This window comes from Rhodamnia argentea, chromosome 10 (assembly GCF_020921035.1).
Source record: "Rhodamnia argentea isolate NSW1041297 chromosome 10, ASM2092103v1, whole genome shotgun sequence".
NCBI lineage: Eukaryota > Viridiplantae > Streptophyta > Magnoliopsida > Myrtales > Myrtaceae > Rhodamnia > Rhodamnia argentea.
The window spans coordinates 11,265,837-11,290,476 of NC_063159.1; the positions used below are offsets into that span (position 1 = coordinate 11,265,837).

Here is a 24,640-nt window from a genome sequence, read left to right on the forward strand (position 1 = left end):
CTTGTCTTTCTTCCCCTCAATGTTGTGAAAGTCTCTCCAATATTCTCATGGTGTTAATGTTAAATGACCGTGTCATCAGCATCCAATCTCTGGACAAGGCTACTGTCTTGAGATATCCATGGCCGACTTGATAGCCTCCGCTTGGTCGGCGTCATCCAAGCTCTGCTGATCATTTGATTTCAACTCCTCCTTTGCCATAGATGGAGAGACAGAGATTGAAGGTCAGAACAGGAAGATGAAGAGCTCTTCTGCAGGGAAGACAAATTTTAGTTGAAGCTGATTTTAGAAGAAAACATAACTGCTCCAGAATTTGGTTGGCAATTGGTGAACAGCTTCTATTGTGTTTTAGGGGTTTTTTACTTGATAAATGGTCGTGGGATAAACTATAGTTTTCTTGGGGTACTCTCTAAACAAAGGATCGAATCCTAAATTTTCTTTAAAAAGTACGAGTATATCATATGAATGATAGATTAAGCCCATGATCCGCAGTTCGGCTCGAGATTAAAAAACATTCATGTGCACGAGTACAAAACAAATTAGGTAAAAGTATTGTATCTCATACTAACAATTAAATTATCATATTTCGTTATTCATTTTTAAATCGGCCTAATTCTCCCGAAAAGACCTGCTAAAGCCCCAAACCATAGAATACTTATCCCAATTCCAATTATGACTCGCACTTTTTTTTGGTTGTCTAAAGAAATCATAAACTTTTGCTATACTCCCAAATCTACCCTCGTACTGTTTTCTTCATAATTATCAACATTAACAGCCTATTGTTGTTTGCGATGATAGTTTTGCAGTTTTTGAAGAGAAGGCTAATGGCGATGGATCTTGAATTAGAGTGAAATTTAGTCATTTTTACTTTGACAAAAAAAAGTTCGGAAATAGAATTGAAATTGAACTTAAAGTTAGGGATTTTGAGAAATTAATTCTTTTAAAATCTGCCCATAAGAGATCTAAGGTTATAATCCCTGTTTGTTTGGGATCAATCAAAGATGAAAAGTTTGCTTTTTTTTTTTTTTGCTAAATTAAAAACATTATACGAAGTTTGAGAATTTATGCAAATAGAGTATGGCAATCTACATCTCAATAGGGAATTTTCAAGTACCGCACAGTGAAAAAATACAAATTATTTAAACAACATGCCATTAACGATAATGTATTTCTCACAATGTTTTTCTTCTTCAGTACTGTAATTTTGACAATGTTAATCCTTATACATGGTTAAAAAAAGATATCGCCGATTAAGAATCGTGAAAAGAGATCGAATCGAAGGATGTTTTGGAATTTTGCCTAAAATCTAAAGATTCAAGATGTGATCGGGAAGGCCAAAAGAAGAAAACGAACTGGAAGGTCAAGTAATGCCGGCGTCTATGGATTCTCCATCTCCAAAGAGGCTCCGCACTGATTCTGAAGCGGAATCTGCCGACAAGGTAACCTTTCGTTTTTTAGCTTGGAACTAGTCGCAAGACGACCCTCACCTCCCCTCTCTCTCTCTCTCTCTCTCTCTCTCTCTGCTCGCTAAGCTAACGTTGCATGTAAACGTCTCAGATGACCATGGAGGATTTTCAGTTGAATGTGTTGGCTGATATAGCAAATTAGTGCTTTTTCTGGGTTGGGTTAATGGAAATGCATGTTTTTTTAACAGGAACTGGAGATTTTTCTTATCTTTGTCTGTGAATTTTCTTGCTTCCTATTTTCCATTTTTCAGATATTTCTGACCTTGTTTGTTGGGCTTTTGATTAAACTCAACCTAAATGATTGGATCAACTGTTTGCCCGATGATTTTATAGGCTTTTGTATTATCTCTTTTGACATCTAGAGAAGTACAAGCGACTTATCTTCCTTTTAGATGATTGGGGCATTTGTCTACTTGTCGGGCCACCAACCTTGATTTCAACTGGTTTGTCTTGTTGGCCAAGATAAAAGATAACCCCGAGTTGGCGGAAAAGGAGAGGGCGAGATATGTGGATTGAGTGGACAGTGTCTTGTATCGTCAAAGTGGAGGATACCATTTACATAGATTTGCATTACGCTTTGACTTGAATATCTCGTATTAGTCTCACATGGATCGTTGGATTATGTTTGAATTGGCAAAACGAGTTAAAGTTCTCCAACTAGTTTTCTGGCCAGCGTCTTTTGAGGATTTAAGGTATGATTGTGACCTTGGTCTCTTCCAATATCTGTAGGGTGTTCACAGTGGGCTTCAGGTCTTAGTAATTCTTGCTTGAGCCCTTCAAGTCCTTGGCATGTTGGATTTAGGCATCTCGAAGAGCTCATCTCGCATCGAGTTACTGTGGAAAGAGAACTCATTGAGCAATTGCTTGCCAATTGTTCGGTTTTAGCACGATTGATTACAGTATTTGCTCATACTCTGAATAGGCTTAAAGTTTCTAGCCAATCACTGAAGCTGAAATACATGCTCATAGCATGTTGTCACGATCTTAAACGTATTGAGATTTGTGACACGGATCTTGTGTCCTTCACTTTCGTGGGAGAGCAAATTCCATTGTGTTTGGGTAAGCTCCCCCAGCTGTCTGAGGTATTTATTGGAGGTGTTGAATTTTGGTAAAGCAATCATAAAGAAGAACACAAGAATTACGAGGTTCGGCGATGTGCCTACGTCCTCGGGTGAAAAAACTCTCTTATTTTTTCATGAGAGATCAGCCGCTATTGTTCTGCAATTTGTACACAAGGGTTGCTACAACAAAGGAAACAAGCAAACCCGAAAAAATAGGAAAACTACCAAATATACAGATTTGCAACAGATTTGCCTACAATATCTCCTTTCCTTTGAATAAGAAAAACGCAAATCTCACAATATCCCGCAAATATCGCCAATACTCCCCCTCAAGTTGGAGCGAAGACATCGTCAGAGGTCAACTTGTTCACCATATCCTGAAATACTCCCTTGGATAAAGCTTTGGTGAAGACATCAGCAAGTTGATCCTTACTACGAATATATGGCGTCTCTATTGTCTTGTCTTGAACCTTTTCCCTTACAAAGTGACAATCGACCTCTATGTGTTTGGTCCTCTCATGGAAGACTGGATTTGAAGCAATATGTGTTGCCGCCTGATTATCACAAAATAACTTCGTAGGTTTAGACATGGCATCACAGCCCAATTCTTGAAGCAATAGACGGAGCCATACGATCTCACTAGTGGCAGCAGCCATGGCTCGGTACTCGCCTTCTGCACTAGATCTTGCCACAACTGTTTGCTTCTTACTTTTCCAAGTAACAATATTTCCACCAACAAAAGTACAAAAACCCGTGGTAGATTTTCTATCCATAAGGTTGCCAGCCCAATCAGCATCGGTGAAACCTACAATCTCTGTATTCCCATTATTCTTCAACAATATTCCTCTTCCGGGGGAAGCTTTCGGATATCGAAGGAGCTGGTTCATCAATTCCATGTGCCCTTGTGTAGGTTTCTGCATAAACCGGCTTACATAGGCGACGTAATAAGCAATGTCGGGCCTAGTAATGGTTAGGTAAATCAATCTCCCTACCATACGTTGAAATTGCCCAATATCCTCTAATGGTGTTTCATTAGACACAATCTTATTGTTATAATCCATAGGAGTGCTAGCAAGTTTAACTCCCAACTTACCAGTCTCTTTCAATAGATCTAGGACATATTTTCTTTGAGTCAAGAATAGACCTTTGTCAGAACTTGCTACCTCTATGCCCAAAAAGTACCTCAATTTTCCAAGGTCTTTAATGTCAAATTCCTTGCTCAACAATTGCTTAAGTTCCGCAATACCTGTTAAGTTACTGCGCGTAATAATAAGATCATCAACATAAATGAGAATGGCAACAATACCTTCACCGATCGCTTTAGTAAACATTGAAGAATCAGTTGTGCTCCTTTTGAAACCAAATCTAATGAGTGCGTAACTCGGTTTGCCATACCATGCTCTAGGTGACTGTTTGAGACCATATATTGCCTTCTTTAATTTGCAAACCATTCCCTTATCATTCTCTAAGAAATGTCCTGGAGGTACATCCATATAGACCTCTTCCTCCAAGTCTCCTTGGAGGAAGGCATTCTTCACATCCATCTGAAACAACGGCCAGCCACGGTTAATCGCCACGGATAGAAGGACACGAACAGTATTCATTTTCACTACGGGAGCAAATGTTTCCTTATAGTCTATCCCATAGGTTTGAGTATACCCTTTTGCGACAAGTCGAGCTTTGTACCTCTCAACCGACCCATCACTATTATATTTGATCTTATAAATCCACCGACATCCAACTATCTTCTTCCCACTTGGCAATTTAACAAGTTCCCAAGTACGATTACGGTCCAATGCCCGAAGCTCATCTTTCATGGCATTCACCCACACACTGTTTTTACATGCTTCCAAGAAAGTATTAGGCTCCTGTTGATTTTCAACGGCGGACAAGAAACTTAAATACTTATGAGAAATTCTATCATACCCAATAAAATCTTGAATAGGATGCTGAGCAGTATAATATGTGGAAAAATCACGGAGCCGCGTTGAAGGCCTTGGAATGCGCGATGATCTGCGGATTGGGGCCGAGATAATAGGTACCGCATCTGCTGGAACTCCCTCTGTTGCATCGTCGGCGCCAACTTCCAAATCGGCCGCAACTTGAACAGGAGCAGTGCCGACATTTTCTATATTCATAGACTGATTCCCTTGAACAGCTGCTGTTGGAATTTCCTCTTGATCGAACACTGAAGGTTCGATAGGTAGGATAGGAAGCAAAAATTCAGAATAGTTATCTTGCTCCCCCTGAATTTGATTCTTGGCAAAAAACATGTTAGTCTCATCAAAAACAACATCACGAGAAATATAAACGCGCCTAGTACTTGGTTCATAGCATTTATATCCCTTCTTGACATTCGAGTATCCCAAAAACACACACTTTTGAGCTCGCGGATCTAGCTTGTCACCGGATTGAGAATGCACATAACACACGCATCCGAAAATTCTTAGGTGGGAGATACCAAATTTTCGGCCATACGGACTTTCAATTGGAACCTTATATTCCAACACCTTACTAGGCAAACGGTTGATTAAGTAGCAGCTAGTAAGAAGCGCATCTGCCCAATATGTCTTGGGTAAATTTCCCGAGAATAATAACGCTCGAGTAACTTCAAGTAGATGCCTATTTTTCCTTTCTGCGACTCCATTCTGCTGTGAAGTTCCCACGCAAGAGGTCCGATGAATGATTCCCTGGTCACGCAAGAACACTTGAAAAGCCCGATTGGTATATTCGGTTCCATTGTCTGTACGAAGAGCCTTTGCTGTAGTGTTAAATTGATTTTTCACCATATTGCAAAAATCTTGAAACACAGTCAGAAATTCACTTTTGGATTTAAGCAAATAAAGCCACGTGGCTCGGGATTTATCATCAATAAATGTAACAAAATACTTGAACCCCTCCTTAAAATCAATAGGAGAAGCCCCCCAAACATCCGAGTGAACTAAATAAAATAACTCGTTCGATTTATGTGTGCTATGTGGAAACGGTAACCTATGCTGCTTAGCATAATGACAAGGATCACAGCAATTGGAATCATAACTTAAAGTCATATCAAGAGCATGTAACACCCGGTTAGAGGGATGACCTAAACGCCAATGCCACAATCGGGATGTGTCAACAGTCTTCCTTTGCGCCATCAACACTTTGCTGTTGAAATTCTCCATATACAGCCCATTCTGCAATTGCCCTTCACCAATCATCCTCCCGGTGGTTCGAACTTGGAAGAAAACCTTCTGAGGAGTAAAAATAGCATTGCAATTCCACTGATTAGTGCATTTGCTAACCGACAATAAATTTGAGGATAATTCGGGTACCAATAAAGCTTCTGAGTTATGAGAGAAGAATTCAATTTGTCCAACACCTCTAGTTGGAACCTGCCCACCATTAGCAATAGTAATAGGTGGATATGACACACCTGAAGTAATATTGGATAGCAAGTTTGGAGAACTACACATGTGGTCTGTAGCCCCAGAGTCAACAATAAATTGAGTTTTGGATAAAGCCGAGTAAGCATGAACATTACCGGATGTCATAGCCAAATTTCCGGTTCCGGTCCCGAAGCGTTTGTTCCATTGCCATGTATCCGAAGTAATTGCTGAACTTGTTGAGACAAAGCCTCCAACTTGGATTGAAAATTATTCGGATTGTCTTGGACTGCCACCTTAGCTTCCGCACCCTTGTCTTTGGAAAGACGCATATGCGGATGAAGGACCCAACACCTCTCTTTGGAATGGCCATCACGATTGCAATGGTCACAATGAAACCGTGCTGGTTTCTTGAATTTTCCTTTGGCAAACCGAGCAGTGGGGTCTCCTTGCTTCATGTTGATAGCACTGTGGGCCGATTGTTCACCGAGCTCTCCCGATGCAATAGGGGCTGAAGGCATGACACATCTCCTTGTTTCCTCACTTTGGATTATGGCACAAACTTCATTAAAAGTAGGCAATTGAGGACTCATAAGAATTTGACGTTTGGTGTCCTCAAATTCGGGTCCGATGCTTGCTAACAACTGAAAGATTTTATCTTGCTCTTCTCGATTGACATAATCCATCGCATTTTGAGTCGCAGGTCTATATTGACGAAGCTCATCCCATTGCTTCTTTATTTTTCCCGGGTGTTCAATGAAAGATTGTGTTGCGCCTTCCTTAGAACAAGCAAGTCCTTGCTGTAGCTCAAAGATCCGAGATGCATTTACGGCTTGACCGTACATCTCGTATATCGAATCCCACAATGCCTTTGCTGACTCTGAATATGCAAATATCTCGTAGATCTCCGATTCCATGGAATTGAATATCCAAGACATCACACTGTTGTCATTGGCTTGCCATTCCTCAAAAGAGGGATCGGACTCTTGAGGAATTTTTGTTCGACCAGTGATGTGGCCCAACCGAGATCGCCCACCAAGAGCAATTGTGACGGCTCGGGACCACGGCAAAAAGTTCCTCCCATTCAGCAACAAGGATGTGAGTCGATGACTGTGTGCCTCCCGCACAACGGTCTTCGATGACCCCGTCCCCGCAACAGCCTTCTCTTTATCACCCATAACGCAAAGCGGACAAAAAGAGGAATTGTAGAGACGACTGAAGACAAGCAAAGGAAAATCGGTACAGTACTCACGGGAATCGCCGATCTGAAAACCGCTCCGATACCATGTTGAATTTTTGGTAAAGCAATCACAAAGAAGAACACAAGAATTACGAGGTTCGGCGATGTGCCTACGTCCTCGAGCGAAAAAACTCTCTTATTTTTTCATGAGAGATCAGCCGCTATTGTTCTGCAATTTGTACACAAGGGTTGCTACAACAAAGGAATCAAGCAAACCCGAAAAAATAGGAAAACTACCAAATATACAGATTTGCAACAGATTTGCCTACAATATCTCCTTTCCTTTGAATAGGAAAAACGCAAATCTCACAATATCCCTCAAATATCGCCAATAGGAGGATACATCTTGGAGCTTGTGAATGTTACGTTGTCTCGACTTTTAAGTCTTCCTTGTCTGCAGATTCTCAAACTCGGACCTTTGTGTTCACTAAATGTGAGAGCACTCGCAGATTTTCATCAAGTGTCCTTAGTTATTTTTCATTTTACAATCTTTGTTTTCCTATGATTCTCTCTGTCTAATTTTGTGGGAAAACTTGCTCATTTGTCAACTATCTAAATTGACAGTGTCAAGCAATTGAAACTGAGAGTTAAAGATGCGAGTCTTCTTCCGTTTACAGTCTTGATTGAGGCATGTCCCTGTATGCAGAGTTTTACGTTTGAGGTGGGTTTTCGGGCCTCATTCAGGCCTTAGACAGATGCAGTAGCATAGTATATCGTAAACAAAGTCTCCGTTAAACCCTATTCGAGTCTCTGCTTATGGGCCAGTTGTCTGGTCATCATACGATTAGGATCCGCTTGATGTCTCAATCCACACATGTATGCTTTCTTTTGCGAGTTCTTTCTTCCACTGGCATTCTCCAATGCATCGACATCTTGTGGTGATTAATAATATACGACATCCTTCCTTTGCCACAGTTGAAGAACCCATGGATGATGCCATGCAGCAGAGACAACTGAAAAGAGTTATTAGACCTCTCCATCGATACCATCGACGAATTATTGTGGTCGGCCTTGTGATCTCAAACTAGTGACTTACCTTATCGCGCATGCCGTTGCTCTTAAGAAGTTGGTGGTGAATACCTGTGACAAAGAACATGCCTCGGGCGAATGGAAAAAGTCGAAGGAACCCAGAGAACGGGGCTTTGCAACGGCTCAAGAGAAATTCCACCTTTAAAGATTGATCTGGTGATTAATTAACGGAAACAAAGTCTGGCGATATCCATAGAGGCGATATGGGTGGCTATTATTCCGCAACCTACTACTCTTCCCCTTTTCAAGATTCTTTATTTTTTTTGCTGCGGACATAAGTTTGATTGTATTATATTTTATTGTTCCTCATTTTATTTTAGATCGAAGGTTGAGACTTTTTTCTCATATGTTTGTGTCGAATTTTCCTGCTTTCTCTTTTTTTTTTTTCTACCTTTCTACCGAGAGCATGACATGAAGAAAGAAAGAGGTCGGCCGAAACTTACCTGGGGGAAAGTAGTAAAACAAAATTTAATAAAGTGGGAAATAGTTTGACGTATGATTTGTCTTAGGACAGAGTGGAGGAAAGTTATTAGCATTGTGGAGGAAAAGAATTCTTATATTCTAAACTGTCCTTTTTAGTCCTTTTTCGCTATACATATTTATATATTTTTATTCTTTATATATTTATTTTTATTTTTATATAATTATTTCTTTTTCCTCAATCGGTCTTGTTTTATTTTATTTATTTTTGAGTTCATCAACCACCGATCCCAACTAGTTTGGGATAAAGGTGATGTTGATGTTGGTAAAACTCAATCCGGATCGCTTATTTGCCCGAACAAGTTATAGATATCTAAGCTAAAGGCTCCGTTTGTTTCGCGAAAAATGAACCAATTGAAAAATATTTTCCTAAAAATGATCGCTTATAACATTTGACAAATTTATGTTAATTGAAAATATGTTCATTATCTATAACAATTTATGTCTAAATATTATGAAAATATATTACTTATTTATTTTTTGTAAGCGATACAAGTGATCATTTTTAAAAAAAACAATTTCAAATCGTTCATTCTTGCTCGCCACCAGCATGATTATAGATCTGCAACTTTTGGTCAAAGTCGACGTTTATAATCATGATACATTTTTCATCGAATTATACCCAAGCTCGTTCAATGTATGGTCCCCTCTCCAGCCTGATCACCTAAGATTCGGCCTTCGGCCCCTCATCAAACGTTTGGGCTTTGCAGGCCCAGTTAAGAAGTTTTCATTTGTTTTCTGCCTTGTCGTGTACAACATTCCATAAAAGGCATGCCATGATCTTCCATGATTATGCCACGTCGTTAATTGATTAATTAATTGCCAAACATTTTCAGAACTACATGATAAAAAATTTTAAGAAAAGGCCTGAAGATGGATCATTTTCTTAAAAGATAGCTCAAAATGAATCTCACGTTAAATAGGATATGAAACAAGACAGATTTTTTCAAAAAGAGATATAGAATGAATCGTATCTCAAGTAAAGATATAATGTGACACGCTTAATATCAAATAAAAGCCCAAACTCAATGGCGACAAGGAATGACCAATAAAATTCCAACTCCCGATATTCGGAATGTCAGAATGTACTAAGATCTATATACAAAAAAAAACACACACACATCTCGCATTGGTTGTTGGAGTGCCTTCACTTATGAACTAATATACCAATGATGGTAAGTAAGGGATTTTCATTGCGTGTACAGTCAATGAAAGTGCAATTTACATAGACTATCGGGAGGCATGCCGAAAAATTTGTATCTTAAAATGTAAATTTTCATTTAGATATATAAAGCCTTCTAAAAATATCTAGCTATCTCAAACCTGTCGCATTCATCCTATAGATGAACAAGACAAATAAGGGCTCAATCTATGATAGTGTACCTCTATACGGTGCCTCATGGAGGCAGAGACTATCCAACTACTTGAGTAGGAACTTATACACCAAGCAACAAGCATGAACAATTAAACTCAGCTAATATATCATCTGGCCTCACCGTACATCTTACATAAGTTGATCAATACAAATATCTGCAAAATTCAGACATACCACACCATTCACCAGTACAAACTAAGGAAGGAGGCTTATGTCACCATTAGGTCTCTCGACACACTGGAGGAAGCTCATAGCACTCTTGTGTGACAATAAAGCCGGTTAAGAACAAACTCTACTCTAAAAACCATATATAAACCCTAATTCAACGAAAAGCTACTTGAATCCATACTCCACGAGAGCCTGCTGCATCTCGTGTTGCGAAATCGTCCTAATATATTTTGAAGATTGACAAAACCTTCCATAGTGTCTATTGAATTTGATGAAAATACTTATTATTCATGAAGGAATCTTTGTTTAGATTCTGATCTATTGCGTCTAGACCTTCTATGCGAAATCTATTTAGACTCGGAGAGTGTTTAGACTTAGGCAGTTTCATTAAAATATGAAGTATATTCAGACTTCGAATATATCGAACATATTTTTGTGCTTTTAAAAGTGGTTGAAGATACAATAGTTTGGATGCTAATTGCTAGTAGTAATTCATTATAACTATTTGTTATCTGGATAGTTTCTATCCTATCAATCTTGAATAGTTACTAATGGCAATCTTTTTCGTGGAATATTTTTCTTTTGATTGTTTTTATTTTCCATTAACTTTCATTTAGGTTTCGGTATATTATTTTTGTTGTTGTAATTACACGGATGTCTTTTGAATTATACTTCAATATTCCATGGGATCCATGAATTTTCTTGAACTTTCAAAAACTTGCTCAAGATAGTTCTTCCATCATGCATATCGCCACATCTCGAGCATGTTCTTCTTCTGACATAGACCACCACGTTAGAGCTTATTCGATCATGATAATGATGTGGATGGTTCCTTTCCGAACTCGCGCAAATTGTTTTCACATTTCTTCTTGGGTGAAAATAATGAGAAAAGGAGAGATTTATGATGTGGAACCGTATATTAGCCACGTGGACGCGCACGCGCACAGATACATCCGTTCAAACGCGCGGGAGAGCAGAACGGAAATCATCTGGCTGTATGAACAAAAAGCAGGCCTTTTTATTCATCCAATCTGAAGATACATCTTCACTCCGACAACCCATTGAAGACGATCCCGTACACATTGTGTGGATTATGGACCAATGCTTGGGTGACTGATCCTACTTACACACGCAATTATAAGGTTTCTATAGATTAAAGCGAGCCCGTCGAGCCATACATGCATGCACACACGACGTTTAATCGAACTGATCTGCTACATCGTACGTCTGTTCCAAACCAAGGCCTGCAAACTCCTGCGTACGATCGGATTCGACGAGAGTGATTAATAAGGAGACATTGCCGGGGCAGCCATAAACTTGACGGGGTAGATTATCGGCCCGGGAGCAACCATTCCCGAGCTCCGGACCTCCGCCATTCCTCTCCGCGTGTCTTCTCTCTCCGCTTCGCAGAGTTGAGGAAGAAAAACTCCTACACAGTGCAGCAGGAGGGGAGGAAAGCTTATGAGATTTGTATTTTACAGATAGAGACAAACCAAGGGCTTGGTCTTTCGTTGTCAATTTTTCCTGTTACCTTCACCCGCAGCAAGGTTGAAGTAGAGATCCACAATGTTAGGGCAACTTCCATAGCACTTGGAGGAGCAAAGCTGATATGCGAAGCGAGGCTCCAGCAGAGCATCCGACGAGATTCCTAGCGTTCTTCGATCGACCCCACATGATTTGATGCACTGATCGGTCTCAATGTAGTCCCTCAGCCCACCGGCTTCGATGCCTGATCGGCGGCAAGTGTATGTTTCCTCCCCGCTCCTCTTCACCTGCTTCTCCAGCACGCAGCGCTTGCCGGAGGATGACACAGCGAATGCGCACGAGTCACGATCGAGATTTTCACACACTATTCCTCCTGCATGGATTATTCCATCAGACTGCATTACATATCCTACCAAAAAAATAGATTTCAACATGACATGCATCCCAACGACCTATAGAGCAAGTGTATAATTCCGCCGTGTAAACTTTTTTTCTCTTGCCCTTGGCTACAAGTGTACTTCAGCAAAATATGGCGTTCAATTGGCTTTAAATTTCATGCCTATCCATTGAAAAAAGGATAATAAAACGAAGTTTATATTGAGTCCTGTGTCTGCCAAAAAAGTTCGCTATAAGCATCGTTAAATTAGCAGATGTGAATTAATTAAATACGGTTCCAATGCTCAAAAGGACTTGTTCCTTCCTACATGGAATGCCAAACAAAGATCCTTAACAACATTATGATCAGTTGGTGTGAAATAGTGGTGTGTACCTAGTGTTCCGGCAACGCCAGCGGCGAGTGTAAGAGCGAGGATCACAGCAAGAGCGTTAAAGCTCAGACTAGAAGCCATTTGGAAGCGCTTTTGAGGGAAGAAGGAGAATTAAGAGATCAGCAAGAATTATTTGGAAATGTTGTGCTTCTGTCCATGCTAGGACGAACGTTCTGAGCGTATATATTTGTGTGACGGAGTGTGACTAAAGGAAGAAATTAAGGTACTCAGGTTTGAAAAGAACAAGAACAACGGTGACAGTGAAGTCTTAAAAACCTAGCTTAGACGAATATACGCGTCAGTCTCTCTTGGCTACGACTCCGAGGCCAGCCGGGCGATGCACTTAGAGGTGGTCATCGCCTGTCAAACACCGCTATCAACGGCGGAAGTTTCTATCTCAATCACACAAGCCTCGGGTTATGGAATCTGACTTTTCAGAGGCCATACAGCATGACGGTACGGTCATGTTTTACTCCTTCCGTTGTACTATTTTTCTTGTTGGCCGAATCTTGTTGACAAATATTGCAAAATTGCCGATACAGACGTCGGAATACACTTGTCGTGCTCTGATTCGCTCAACGATCATATATGCCAAATAAGCGCCACATCAAACAACATAAGAGAGAGAGAGAGAGAGAGAGAGAGAGAGATTGGGGGTCCACTGTAGTTGGCATAATCGTATGTTCAAATTATGACCCTATTTGGTTCAGTATTGGAAATGAGCATTGGAGCTCTAAAATCCCTTGGCCAAATACAAATGGTATTTATTTCACTCTTAGCTTACTTTAGGGAGATGCAATTGCATCTCAAATGTTTCTCAAAGTCTTTTAGCCCAAAATACCTCCTTTAAATTTGTCACTTTAGCTTGTCGCCACCCGTCGCCGTCGCCGTCGCCGTCGCCGTCACCGCCGCCATCGTCGCCCACCGCCACCAGCCACTTACCATTGCCCATCGGCTGCCGCCCCCCGCCGCCACCCATCGCCACCACGGACTACCGTCCATTGTCGCTAATGGCCGCTCGTCACCGCCGACCGCCCTTCGACAGCCCGCTCACCCACCGTCACTGTCACGGCCAACCAACCCTCGCCAACGGTCGCCGTTGCCACCACCAATCGCTGCTACCTACCGCCTCCGCGCCCCATCAATTGCCATCGCTCGGCAAACGTCGCCCACCGCCCGCCGCCGCCGACAGCTACTTCTCGCCACCGCCGATCGCCGCTTTTTTTTCAAAATGTAAAAATACTTTACAAAGTTCATTTTTTATCAAACAACATTTACGTCAAAGTTATTTTCCAATGTGTTTTTAAAATACATTTTACCAAACACTACTTGCATTTTGGAAGAGACCTTTAACCCAAAAGTATTTGCATTTTCTCAAAATCCCTTCGTCAAACGCTGAACCAAATAGGCCATTTGTTTGCTGTAATCATGGATGTTCAAGCTCGAGTTTATGGACATCATAGCGACTCGAGCTCGTAGCCATTGGCTATCAATCTCAAATTGGAACAGCTACGGGTGCGAGATTATTCGACTCGCGAAGCTTGCGGCTATGATTGCTCGATTTGAACTCTCGGTCATGGCCTCTCAACTGTTATAGTGAATAGTCATAGATCATAAATTTTATGATTTTACGGGCTTATCTTTTTCTTTGTTTTATTTTTATTATATTCACTTTTAAGGAGTCTCACCGTGGGATTAGTGATGGTTCTCCTTTCGAATTTCCCAAAGTAACCGGTTAAAGACACCGGTCTCTTTTTAAGCGGGACGATGCCGTTTGGTAATCTTTTCTATAACTTTTCTAGCATTACCTCTACGTACAAGGGAAAAAAAACTGTGAGAAAAGTTCTAAATTTATTATATTAATATCAATTTAATCTTAAACTTTTTAATTTATCAATTTAGTCCTAAACCTTTTGATCTAAAGCCAATTCAGTTATTTCGGCTAATTTTAATAAGATATTGCTAACATGCGCACCGACTAACATGGCTGATGGTTGATGGGGTCATTTTTTAATAATATTGTTAAAAAATTTGAATTTTTTATTTCCTTTTTTTTTTCTCCTCTTTCCTTTAGTGGCCAATTCGGCCATGACTAGCAAGGGTTGGCCTCATCGCCACAACGCCAAGTCGAGGCAACGGGAAACGTCGGTGAGGACAGGCGTCACTTGGTGACGTTTGGCCTCGCCTTGGCCCAAGCAACTCCCGCCTTGGCCCAACCGACACCCCGGCGAGGCCGCCATTGCTGGATTTGGGAAGGCCGACATGTCGGGCGTCGCCTATGCCCGGGAGGCCTCTCCGAGCATCGCTTGGGCCAATGTGAGGCCCGACAAGGCCAACCCTTACTTAGGCAATGCCCGGAGAGATCACCCTCTAACCCGACGAGGTCGCCCTCTAACTGTCAAGGCCGGCGCTCGTCGGCCACCAACTAAAAGAGGAAAAAAAAGAGAGAAAAAAAAACAAAAACGAAAAATGTTTATGTCAACGTCGGTTGTGCCACGCTGGTCAGCATCCACATAAGTAATATCCAGCCAAAATTAATCTGAATGAATGAATTGGCTCTAGATCAAAAGGTTTATGACTAAATTAATATAATTAAAAAGTTTAGGACTAAATAGGCATCGATACAATATGTTTATGACTTTTGTGACACTGTTCCCTCGCGTGTGCCTGTGTCCCCTTAGGAAAGCCATCACCTTATGATATGGTGAGCTCAATTTGGATTAACATAAAAGTTTCCCCACGCAGTCCAGTAAAAGTTGTGCCTTCCATGTGTAGCGCACCTAATTTTTGTATGACCCATCCATTAGAAGTGGACCCGATCATCAGCATGGCGGCTTGCTAGCCTCTTCCAAGCCCTCCCACTAAGATTTGTTCAGGCCCACATTTACTTCACACGCAGTTGTTAACAATTAACATATCTAGAAAGGCCATCCTCCTTAAAACAATCAATGCTAATTCCATAATTAAACTCCCCTCGGCCAAAGTTGGGCACGGCCTATAATGCCCTAGAAGCAGGGGCACTCTCTAAAAACCTCCATTTTCAACATTGAATGTGAAATTGATGAACGCCCGATTGCTTAGATTTCAATTATTAAATTATATTGAAGAAGAGAACGGTGGAACCAAGAGGAAAGAAACGGTCGTCCTAAGCGATGGAAGTTGTGCTCAATGGGACTTTCTTGAAAGCCGCCCTTTACGGCAATTAATTACGAGGAGATGGTCATTTTGTCAGGACTTTGATCTCTTGGAGTGAGTTCGCTAAGCATCCACCAAGCTTTGCCCGATATTGACAGTTCCGATATAGGAGGAGGGATTGGTTAAACTGGTGATCTCTCGGTTAAAGTTGGATGGTCGGCTTCTTACAATTCAAAAGATGTTTGGTGGGTTAGGAAGGAAATGACTTCGCATGCATCTTCGAGGCGCGTGACTACGTTGACTAGCTAGCTACAAAAATTGTCGGGGATAATGACACAAACGATCATTGAACTTAGGTTTAATGTGCAATGTGATCCCCGATGCTTTTCATTTGTTCAATATGGTCTTTGAATTTTAATCAAATATGCGGCGTGATCCCCGATCTATTGGAACAGGTTCAATTTAGTTTCTAGTTGAGTTATACTACCGCATCGAAACATTATGGCATTAAAGCTTTAGTTGATTTTAAGGGTATGTGCATCAAGGCAAACTAACGGTGCGCTTGAATATTAATTAAATGACACCTTCCTCCTAACAGGAAGTAGAATGTGAACGAGAGAACGCTGATTTTGGGCCTAAATTTGGGCTGAAATCATCATCGTAGGAATATAAGCCCAAATGAGGTCAATGTTTCGGCCCGTTAATATTACTACATGGTGTAAAGTTCCATTTTATATGCGGCGTCATTGATGTTTAATGACCCTTCGAGCCTCATCTATTCTTCAAACTAAACTTAATTTGTTTGAGAATTATGAAGATTCAACTTAGCTAGTACCTAATCTACTAATTAGATTCTTGTCAGCTAAAAAAAAAGAGGAGAGATACATCTATGTATGACATTTTATTTGAAGGCCTACCTACTCAACCAGGACAGACCGATAAAATCTGGCTTTTTACAATTTTCCATTATAGCCATTCTAGCTAATTTTGGTTAGAAATCGTTAACGTGAACGCCGGACGTCCTATGTGGCATGGCTAGCTCTAATGTGGACAACTTAAAAAATAATCTTATTTTTTTAGGTTTTATTTTATAAATTCTTTACTTTTTATTATCCATTGTGGGGGCAAAGCTGGCGAGGGCGGCCTTGCCCACGACTGACAAGGTTGGGCGAGGCCTAGACTTGTCGGCCACAATGTAAAAGAAAAGACAGTAAAAGGAAATATAAAAAAAATCACAAAAATTGTCCACGTTGGCGCCCGAGTGCCACGTAAAGCGATCGGCGCCTACATCATCGATTTTAAGCCAAAATTGATTGGAATGATTACATTGGCAATTGCCAAAAATTCAAGCCAAATTAATTGAATTGAAAGGTTTAGGACTGGATTAGCACCCATTATAGGTTTAAGACATTTTTTGGTAATTATCCGTATTTGCAAGTGTACGTAATAGATGTTCTGGTTGGATAACAAAACTAGCAACACTAAGGAAAACAACCGTTTCAAGTTGTCTGAACACACACTCGAACTTAATAACAGAGTGATTTCACGTGTTTATACAATTCGATCGATCTTTTGGAGCGGCATGTCACCCTCGGGATAAATGCTCGTATGCGTATTCATATTGTTGGGTATCAGATGTGAAACAGCAATTACGTTTTGGTTTGATTTCGACGTTTCGTTCTTGCTTTGGTCCGATGACAACCGGCCATCTTCAAGACGAAAACTCCTTTTGACACACCACGTGTCTTACTCGAACAGCTCTGTTGTTTTTTACAATGCAATTAGATAATTAGTTTCACAGTGTCAGAGAAAAGATCGTACTCCACGTGTACAGAGTGTCTATGATCCAAGTGCCTTTCGGACATATAAGAGACCACCGTTATTTCGATGCCGACCAATTTGACTTTGATGTCCTGAAAGATTCTATCCTTAACCTCACATGTGCTGACCAAAAATAAAAATAAAAAATCTCGGTGGACCGCGATATCGTTCATACTTGATAAGGAATTTCGTTACATTAGAACCAATATATTGTTGCGATCACCATTTATTGAGACTTCACTTGTTGGCATTTGGTGAAAAATCCATTTACACAAGAATGTTGTCGATGAACTATTTGCTTATGGAGCAAAGGTAATTGCTTAAGAAAGCTTTGTATACTAGTTCATATCTCAACTCATGAAATTTGTATATTGCCTGTTTAAGGAATGAAAAGTCCTCTTCGGAATGTGTATGTACATTATTCGAATTAGCGATAGTTGCGAACACATTTGTTTTCAGGGTCTGCTGCTCCGATAGGACTATACAAATGCGGTACAACCAAAAACCGTTAATAAATCCCGCCAAAAATATAATATCTCTCTTTTGAAAGCGGGAATACTGCATGAGGTCAAAACAAATAGGACTTTAAAATAGAAGCAGCAATCACATTGGTGGATTGATTCAAGCCACCGAAGCAATAGTATTCAACCAAAATCAAAAGAGGCAACAATAATCTAGAAGCTTCAAACAAAATCTCTAGCTAATGTTGAATTAATGTACAAGATCAAGCCAGTCCTCAAGCATCTGTTCTTCTTTGGTCAAAGTGATTAGTTATATCATCATGTCATTTGTATAACAAGGTACATCTAGAGTTATATTCGGATCAAGATTTTTTCATTAAAGCAAATAACTCGAGTGACTCAAGAACAAACAAAATTCCTCCTGCCTCTTCCATTTCATGAAAGTCTTCTCAGTTCTCACCAAGATCTGATTCGGAGATGCAACGGACTATTCAGATCATGCCACTTTCTCTTTTGGAGGAGCAAATTGTCCAAAAAGTCCTGCATGTATTGCCCTTTTGTCAATTTAGTTCTAAATATTTTAATTATGCCAATTGAGTCCTAAACATTTTTCTCGTTTTGCCAGTTGAGTCTACTGGGTTAATTTTGATCAGAAACTGCTAACGAGGACTTTGGCCGTGTCACGTAGCACGGTCGGCGCTAACGTGGATAAACTTTTAAATTTATTTTATTTCTGTTCTTTTTCTTTTTCCTTTTTTTTTTCTTTTCTTCTCTTTTCCTTCTGTTCTATTTTTAATTGTGGCCAGCAAGGACAACGAATGTCATCAGCCATCGCTAGGTCTCAAACGAGGGACGGCCCTCGGTTGAGGCCGATGGAGGGAAACGTGGAAAGTATAAAAGAAAAAAAGGTAAAGAAGGAGGGCAACCCTCGCCTAATCTAGTGAGGGAGGCCCTCAGTTGAGGCCGATAGAGGAAAAAAGGGAAAAATAAAAAAAATGAAATTGAGTTTTTTTACTAATTTTTTCTTTTCTTTTTCCTTCTTTATTTATTTTTTCTTTTTTTCCCTTTTTCCCTCGATCGGCCTCAATCGAGGGCCACCCTCGTCCCGCTAGCATCGATCGTGCCACGTAAGGTGGTCGGCATCCACGTTGGCAACTTCCAAGCAAAATATTGGCCGCATGGACTCAATTGGCAAAACGTGAAAATATTTAGGACTCAATTGGCATAATTGAAAGGTTTATGACTAAATTGACAAAATCCGATATGTTAAAAGACTTTTTGGATCAGTTTCCCTCTTTTGGAGTGGCTCGTAGAACGAGTCTTCTGCCTGCAATAAATTTAGTGGCTTGAACTGAGGAATTGGAAAAATGGTATTGATTGATCTTTTAGTCGTTTTGTATAATTCGCGGATTTATGAATAGTTTGGACATCTCACGTTCATTTCGATAGCTCACATCGGTGTCAACATCGTATATGCCCGGAATTCAGCAGAGAATCGGAAATTGTTGACGACGACCCGTGATGATTGAAAGACGTTGATATTGCAAGTCGTCCAACACCGACCACAAATGTATGACCACATATTAACTGCCCAGGACCAAAGAAAAAGAGGAGGAAATCAGGATGTTCACATACATTTCACGACTGGTGAAGATAGAAACTGAGTGTGTATGCTCATGCAAACGATTTTCAAAAGAAAGAACAGTGGAGGACTTCATTTATTTTTCTTTCGGTTAGGAGAATGAAGGATCATCTTTTCCCCCCTCTTTTTTGTGATGAATCATTTCCTTTTAGGTTCTTTTTTTTCGGTGGCCTAAGATAAAATGTCGCCACTCATCGATGAATCGATGAAAATGCCTCTTCTAATGGGTAAGGACAAACGATCTAGACTCTTGAAATACCTAATATCGATTGCTTACGGATCGTATATGCTACTATATATATATATATATATGACATCTTTCCACATACTAGCTTATTGAGAATGAATGAACTCGACAGATATAGATTGATTTACATTATTCAAAATCGGCATGCGTACAGTTTTTGCTTCCTACTAGCCACTTAAGCCGATCCAACGGTCTTTTCGAGAGTTAATAGCTTGCGCTTTTTTTCGGACATGCTCTCACAACCATAGGATAACTTGGGGAAGGATATTAATAATTTGTCCAATCATGAGAGTGGCAGCGAACCAACCATGTGCTGTTGGAGTTGAGACTGTCGTGGGTCGTTTCGAGTTTTGCGGCTTAGGTCGTCCACACGAGAGCCACAGTGAGATGTGAATGGACCTGGCGTATTGAGAAATCAAGTAGGAACGGGAGAATGAGCACCAGAAGTTCCCCAGCTTATAATAATGGAAAGCCTTTACATGTACTCATAGTCCAGTAAGAGAGACGCATAAAAAATTACACAGCAGCACACCACGTCTACTTTTCTCTCGGCTGCTTTCGTAGTCAACATTCCGACATGCTTTAGTAAGAAACCCTAGAAAGCCATTCATCTATATAACACCCACTCATACCCCCGTTCATCTTGAATTATTTCACGGCAATCAATCTTCCCAAATCACACAGAGATGAGGCACCATATGCAGTCGCATGGTGGTCTTACTTCAATTATAGCAGTGTTGGTCCTAGTCCTCTTCATGGTTCTTGTGAGACTGTCCATCACATGGTGGATCTTGCCACTCCGAGCTCAAAGGAAGCTGAGGAAAAAAGGGTTTGGGGGTCCAACCCCAAGCTTTCCTCTAGGGAATATCATGGAGATGAAAAAGAAGAGCAATGTCTCCGAGGTATCTTCATTGAAGCAGCTGATGACTCACGATATTCATTCCACTGTGTTTCCTTACTTTGCTGAGTGGCAAAAGTTGCATGGTGAGTCATCTGAATCTTGTTGAAAATCTGGTGTCTGTTCCCAATATCCCTAGATCAATTCTGGAAGATCGACCTCATCGTCAGTGATCACCTACTGGTGTGATGATAAGGCAAACCCCTAAAGACAACTACATCATATGTCAATGTCTACTCATGTGGCCTTACAATGTGAAATTCTACAAGAGAAAAAGAAGCAAGAACTGTTATCTGTGGTTATCAATGCATAAAACTGTTCATATAAACACCATTTGGTGTTCGGTTTTGTTGATTGAGAGTCATTGGACCAAAAGATAACTTACATAAGTTTCGTAGGCACATAGCCGACCGATTTTATGGTTGGTGACTTTTAGGAATTCATCAGACTTAAAACATGCAGAGAGATATATGTCGTGGCATATGGACACGTCTCTTCTTTTAGGCATAAAAAGATAATCTTGATCTCTCTATAAAATGCATCAATTCATTATTGATCAAAAGGATTAATCTCTTGATGTTAGTGAAATTTCAATTTGTCATAGGTTTTAGCCATGATGATGATATCCCGTCAACAGCCATCAATCCCAAAAGTATATGTATTGTATTGCAATTCTACTTTTCTAGGGTTCCTCCTACATATGTATAAAGAAGCAAGAATGATTACACTAACTAGTTTCATTCTGGATTTTGTGAATATCAGGGAAGGTTTTCACCTACTGGCTTGGCACTGAGCCGTTTCTCTACATCGCAGACCCCGAATTTCTTAAAAACATGTCTGTCATTGTCAAGGGTAAAGATTGGGGAAAGCCCAATGTGTTCAAATTGGATAGGAAGCCAATGTTTGGAAATGGTCTTATAATGACCGAAGGTGATGAGTGGGTTCGACGCAGACACATCATAACTCCAGCATTTTCTCCATCTAATTTCAAGGTTCCTCCAGCTCTCTCTCCAACAAATTTTTGTCACAGCTTAGTATTTTGATTTTCTCTAGGAATGTATCTACTATAATTCATGCACTTTGCTATAGTGATTGAGGGATTAATATGAGAAAGGTTGCTCCTGTAGAAGTGGTACACATATTCCATTAATTCTGAAATCCATAGAGATTCATCTAGCTAGTCCAGAATATGTATATCTCCCTTCACTAACTCTGCCCATATAAGTGAAACCATAACCGATCAAGCTAGAAATTCTAAGTAAAACGAGTTATGAGTTCCTTCTAATGCTCTTGAGAGTTCCTGTTATTGTTATACTTCCCTGAGATTTTCTGTTGTCCTTGTCAAAATCCCAATATTTTATGCTGAACATTGATCTGTTCAGCTTCTATAAAAAGGCTTTCATTACCTTCGCAAGAATAAGAAGCACATGGAAGGTAGTTTTTCTCATTCCCTATGAATCTAGGGCTAATAACAAAAGAGAAAAACAAGTGAGCCTGCAAAAAACCCTAGACTAATGGTTCACTAGTTTGGTGTGTCTGTTGTAGTTTATTTTGTCTGAACTTATTGCAGAGAATCTTAGATATCACTTTGTTTCTCTTATCTAGGAGAAAATACCACATAATCTCATACTCTGAATCAAATACATGGTAAGTCTACATGTTTAATCTAGGTTAAATCCATATACTATCCGGAGCTAACACCTGCTCTTAATTTAATTCTCTTTGCTTGCAAACAGGAAATGATAAACATCATGGTGGAATCCACGAAGAGAATGATAACAAAGTGGGTTGATCTCACAAGCTCCGGCCATGCAGAACTTGATGTGGAATGCGAGATAACGGCAACAGCCGGGGAAATCATCGCTCAATCAAGCTTTGGCATTGGCCCGCAAGAATGCACCAAAGTTCTTCAGAAGTTAAGAGCCCTACAAGTTGCTCTCTTCAAGACCAACCGCTGTGTGGGGGTACCCTACAACAACTTCATGTACCCTAAGCATACCCTAGAGGCCAAGAGGCTTGGGAAGGAAATCGACGAGCTTTTAATGTCCTTCATAATGGAGCGGAGGAAGAGTGCGGACACCAGGAATGAGCCTAGGGATTTACTCGGGGTTTTGCTCCAAGAAAGTCACATTGAAGATAACAAAAGGCTGAAGAAGAAGCTAGCTACAAGAGAACTAGTGGACGAATGCAAGACGTTCTTCTTTGGGGGCCATGAAACAACAGCTTTGGCGCTCACCTGGTCACTGTTTCTCCTGGCACTACATCCAGAGTGGCAGAAGCAATTGAGAGAAGAGATTGAAGAAGTAGTAGGAGATAAAGAGTTCGAAGTCGGCATGCTTACTGGACTTAAGAAGGTAGAGAGTTTTTTTTTTATATACTGAGAGCACTTTAAGAATGGATAAGTTTTAGCGGCTGTCCGGCAACTGCGATATGTTGGTCATCTGTTAAAAAAAAATTTAACATCACCATTGGGCAACTGCATTAAGTTAGGGTTCATAGTTCCTTTGATTTATGCTTAAACAATAATAGAAGTAATTTATTTTTAACCACCTTGTTATTATGCTGGCCTTTGAGGAGGGTTTGATGATTTTTGCCTCCATATAAGATTGACAGGACCTACTTTGGAATTTATCTTGACACTTTAACCATAAATAGAAGGGTCAAGACATATGGAAAATGAGGGGGAACATCTTAAACACTTGTATTGATGGACTTATAATTAACTCAACCAAACTTTAGGAAATAATTCGATTCGCATGTTCTTCATCTTATCTTTGGCTTTCTGTTGCTGGTAAAATAGGTCTATAGAAAGTTCTTTGAGAAATGGCAAAATAATTGGAGTTTTAGATCAACTCTAATACATAACGAATCTATTCAGAGACTGCACACATATCCTTGAAGCAATAACAAAAGTTTGAGAGCAATAACAAAAGTTTGAGTACCTTCTGTTTCAAATTTTGGCCAGCAATATGCCACTGATTTTAAAGATTATGACGAAGAGAAGATGATATGAATTTCCTACATGGTTTTTCGTTTGCTACTGTATAGTTATTGTGTCCAGGTTTGATCACGACCAACTTACAACTACAATCAAGCTAATCTAGTACAACTGCAAAGACTAAGATGTGGTGTCAAAGGTGGCAAGAGATGCTTGCTTGACTAAAATCATTAAACCAAAAAAAAAGCAGGAGAGATGCTCGGCTGAATCTTGATTTAACCTGTCATTGCAGATGGGATTGGTGATGCATGAGGTTTTACGCCTGTATGGTCCAGCACCGAATGTACAGAGGCAAGCAAGGGGAGACATTCGGGTCAATGACGTGATAATCCCCGACAGCACAAACATATGGATTGATGTCGTGTCCATGCACCATGACCCGACTTTATGGGGCGACGATGTGAATGAGTTCAAGCCGGAGAGATTTGATGGCGACAGCCACGGCGGATGCAAGCACAAGATGGGTTTCTTGCCATTTGGGTTCGGAGGGCGAATGTGCATCGGCAGAAACTGGATGATGATGGAATACAAGATTGTTTTATCCTTGGTCCTCTCTAGGTTTTCCTTTTCTCTCTCACCAAATTACTGCCATTCTCCTTCAATAATGCTCTCTCTTAGACCAGCTTGTGGATTGCCCCTCGTTGTGCAACCTCTTTAGATAAGGAAAATGAGTCTTGAGTTTATCTTGTCAAGCAAGGCATTTCTTGTAAAATATGGAGTTATGGCAATGCATTGTAGGTGCTATAGATATGCTAATGCGAGAGCAATTTGGAACTTTAATTGCGTGTTCGATCTTTTTAGCACCATTTTCGAAATGGAGCAGCAGACGCAATGGCCATTCTAGAGTGCAAAGTGTCGTGTTAACTATGGATTCATCTCAACAAGTTTGTTTTTGTATTTTCATGTCAAGAGAAAGATGACATCTCCCAATAGAATTGATAGGAAGTTTCAAGCTTGAAATTCACTTAAGAGTGCAACTTCCTAAGGTTATATGGCAGAAAGCAA

General features: G+C 40.3%; 2 protein-coding genes across 2 annotated transcripts; one reads left to right on the plus strand and one right to left on the minus strand.

Moving 5' to 3' along the window:
- Positions 1-11,181: 11,181 nt before the first annotated feature.
- Positions 11,182-12,566, minus strand: LOC115742686. The gene is made up of 3 exons (XM_030677124.2): positions 12,436-12,566; positions 11,713-12,039; positions 11,182-11,610 (listed from the first exon to the last, which is right to left on the minus strand). Exons 1-3 carry the CDS (start codon positions 12,512-12,514, stop codon positions 11,465-11,467), a joined length of 552 nt encoding a protein of 183 aa, XP_030532984.1. The 5' UTR covers positions 12,515-12,566; the 3' UTR covers positions 11,182-11,464.
- Positions 12,567-20,277: 7,711 nt separating this feature from the next.
- Positions 20,278-24,295, plus strand: LOC115742785 (cytokinin hydroxylase-like). Its single transcript, XM_030677280.2, has 4 exons — positions 20,278-20,723; positions 21,400-21,629; positions 22,374-22,991; positions 23,868-24,295. Exons 1-4 carry the CDS (start codon positions 20,426-20,428, stop codon positions 24,291-24,293), a joined length of 1,572 nt encoding a protein of 523 aa, XP_030533140.1. The 5' UTR covers positions 20,278-20,425; the 3' UTR covers positions 24,294-24,295.
- Positions 24,296-24,640: the final 345 nt, after the last annotated feature.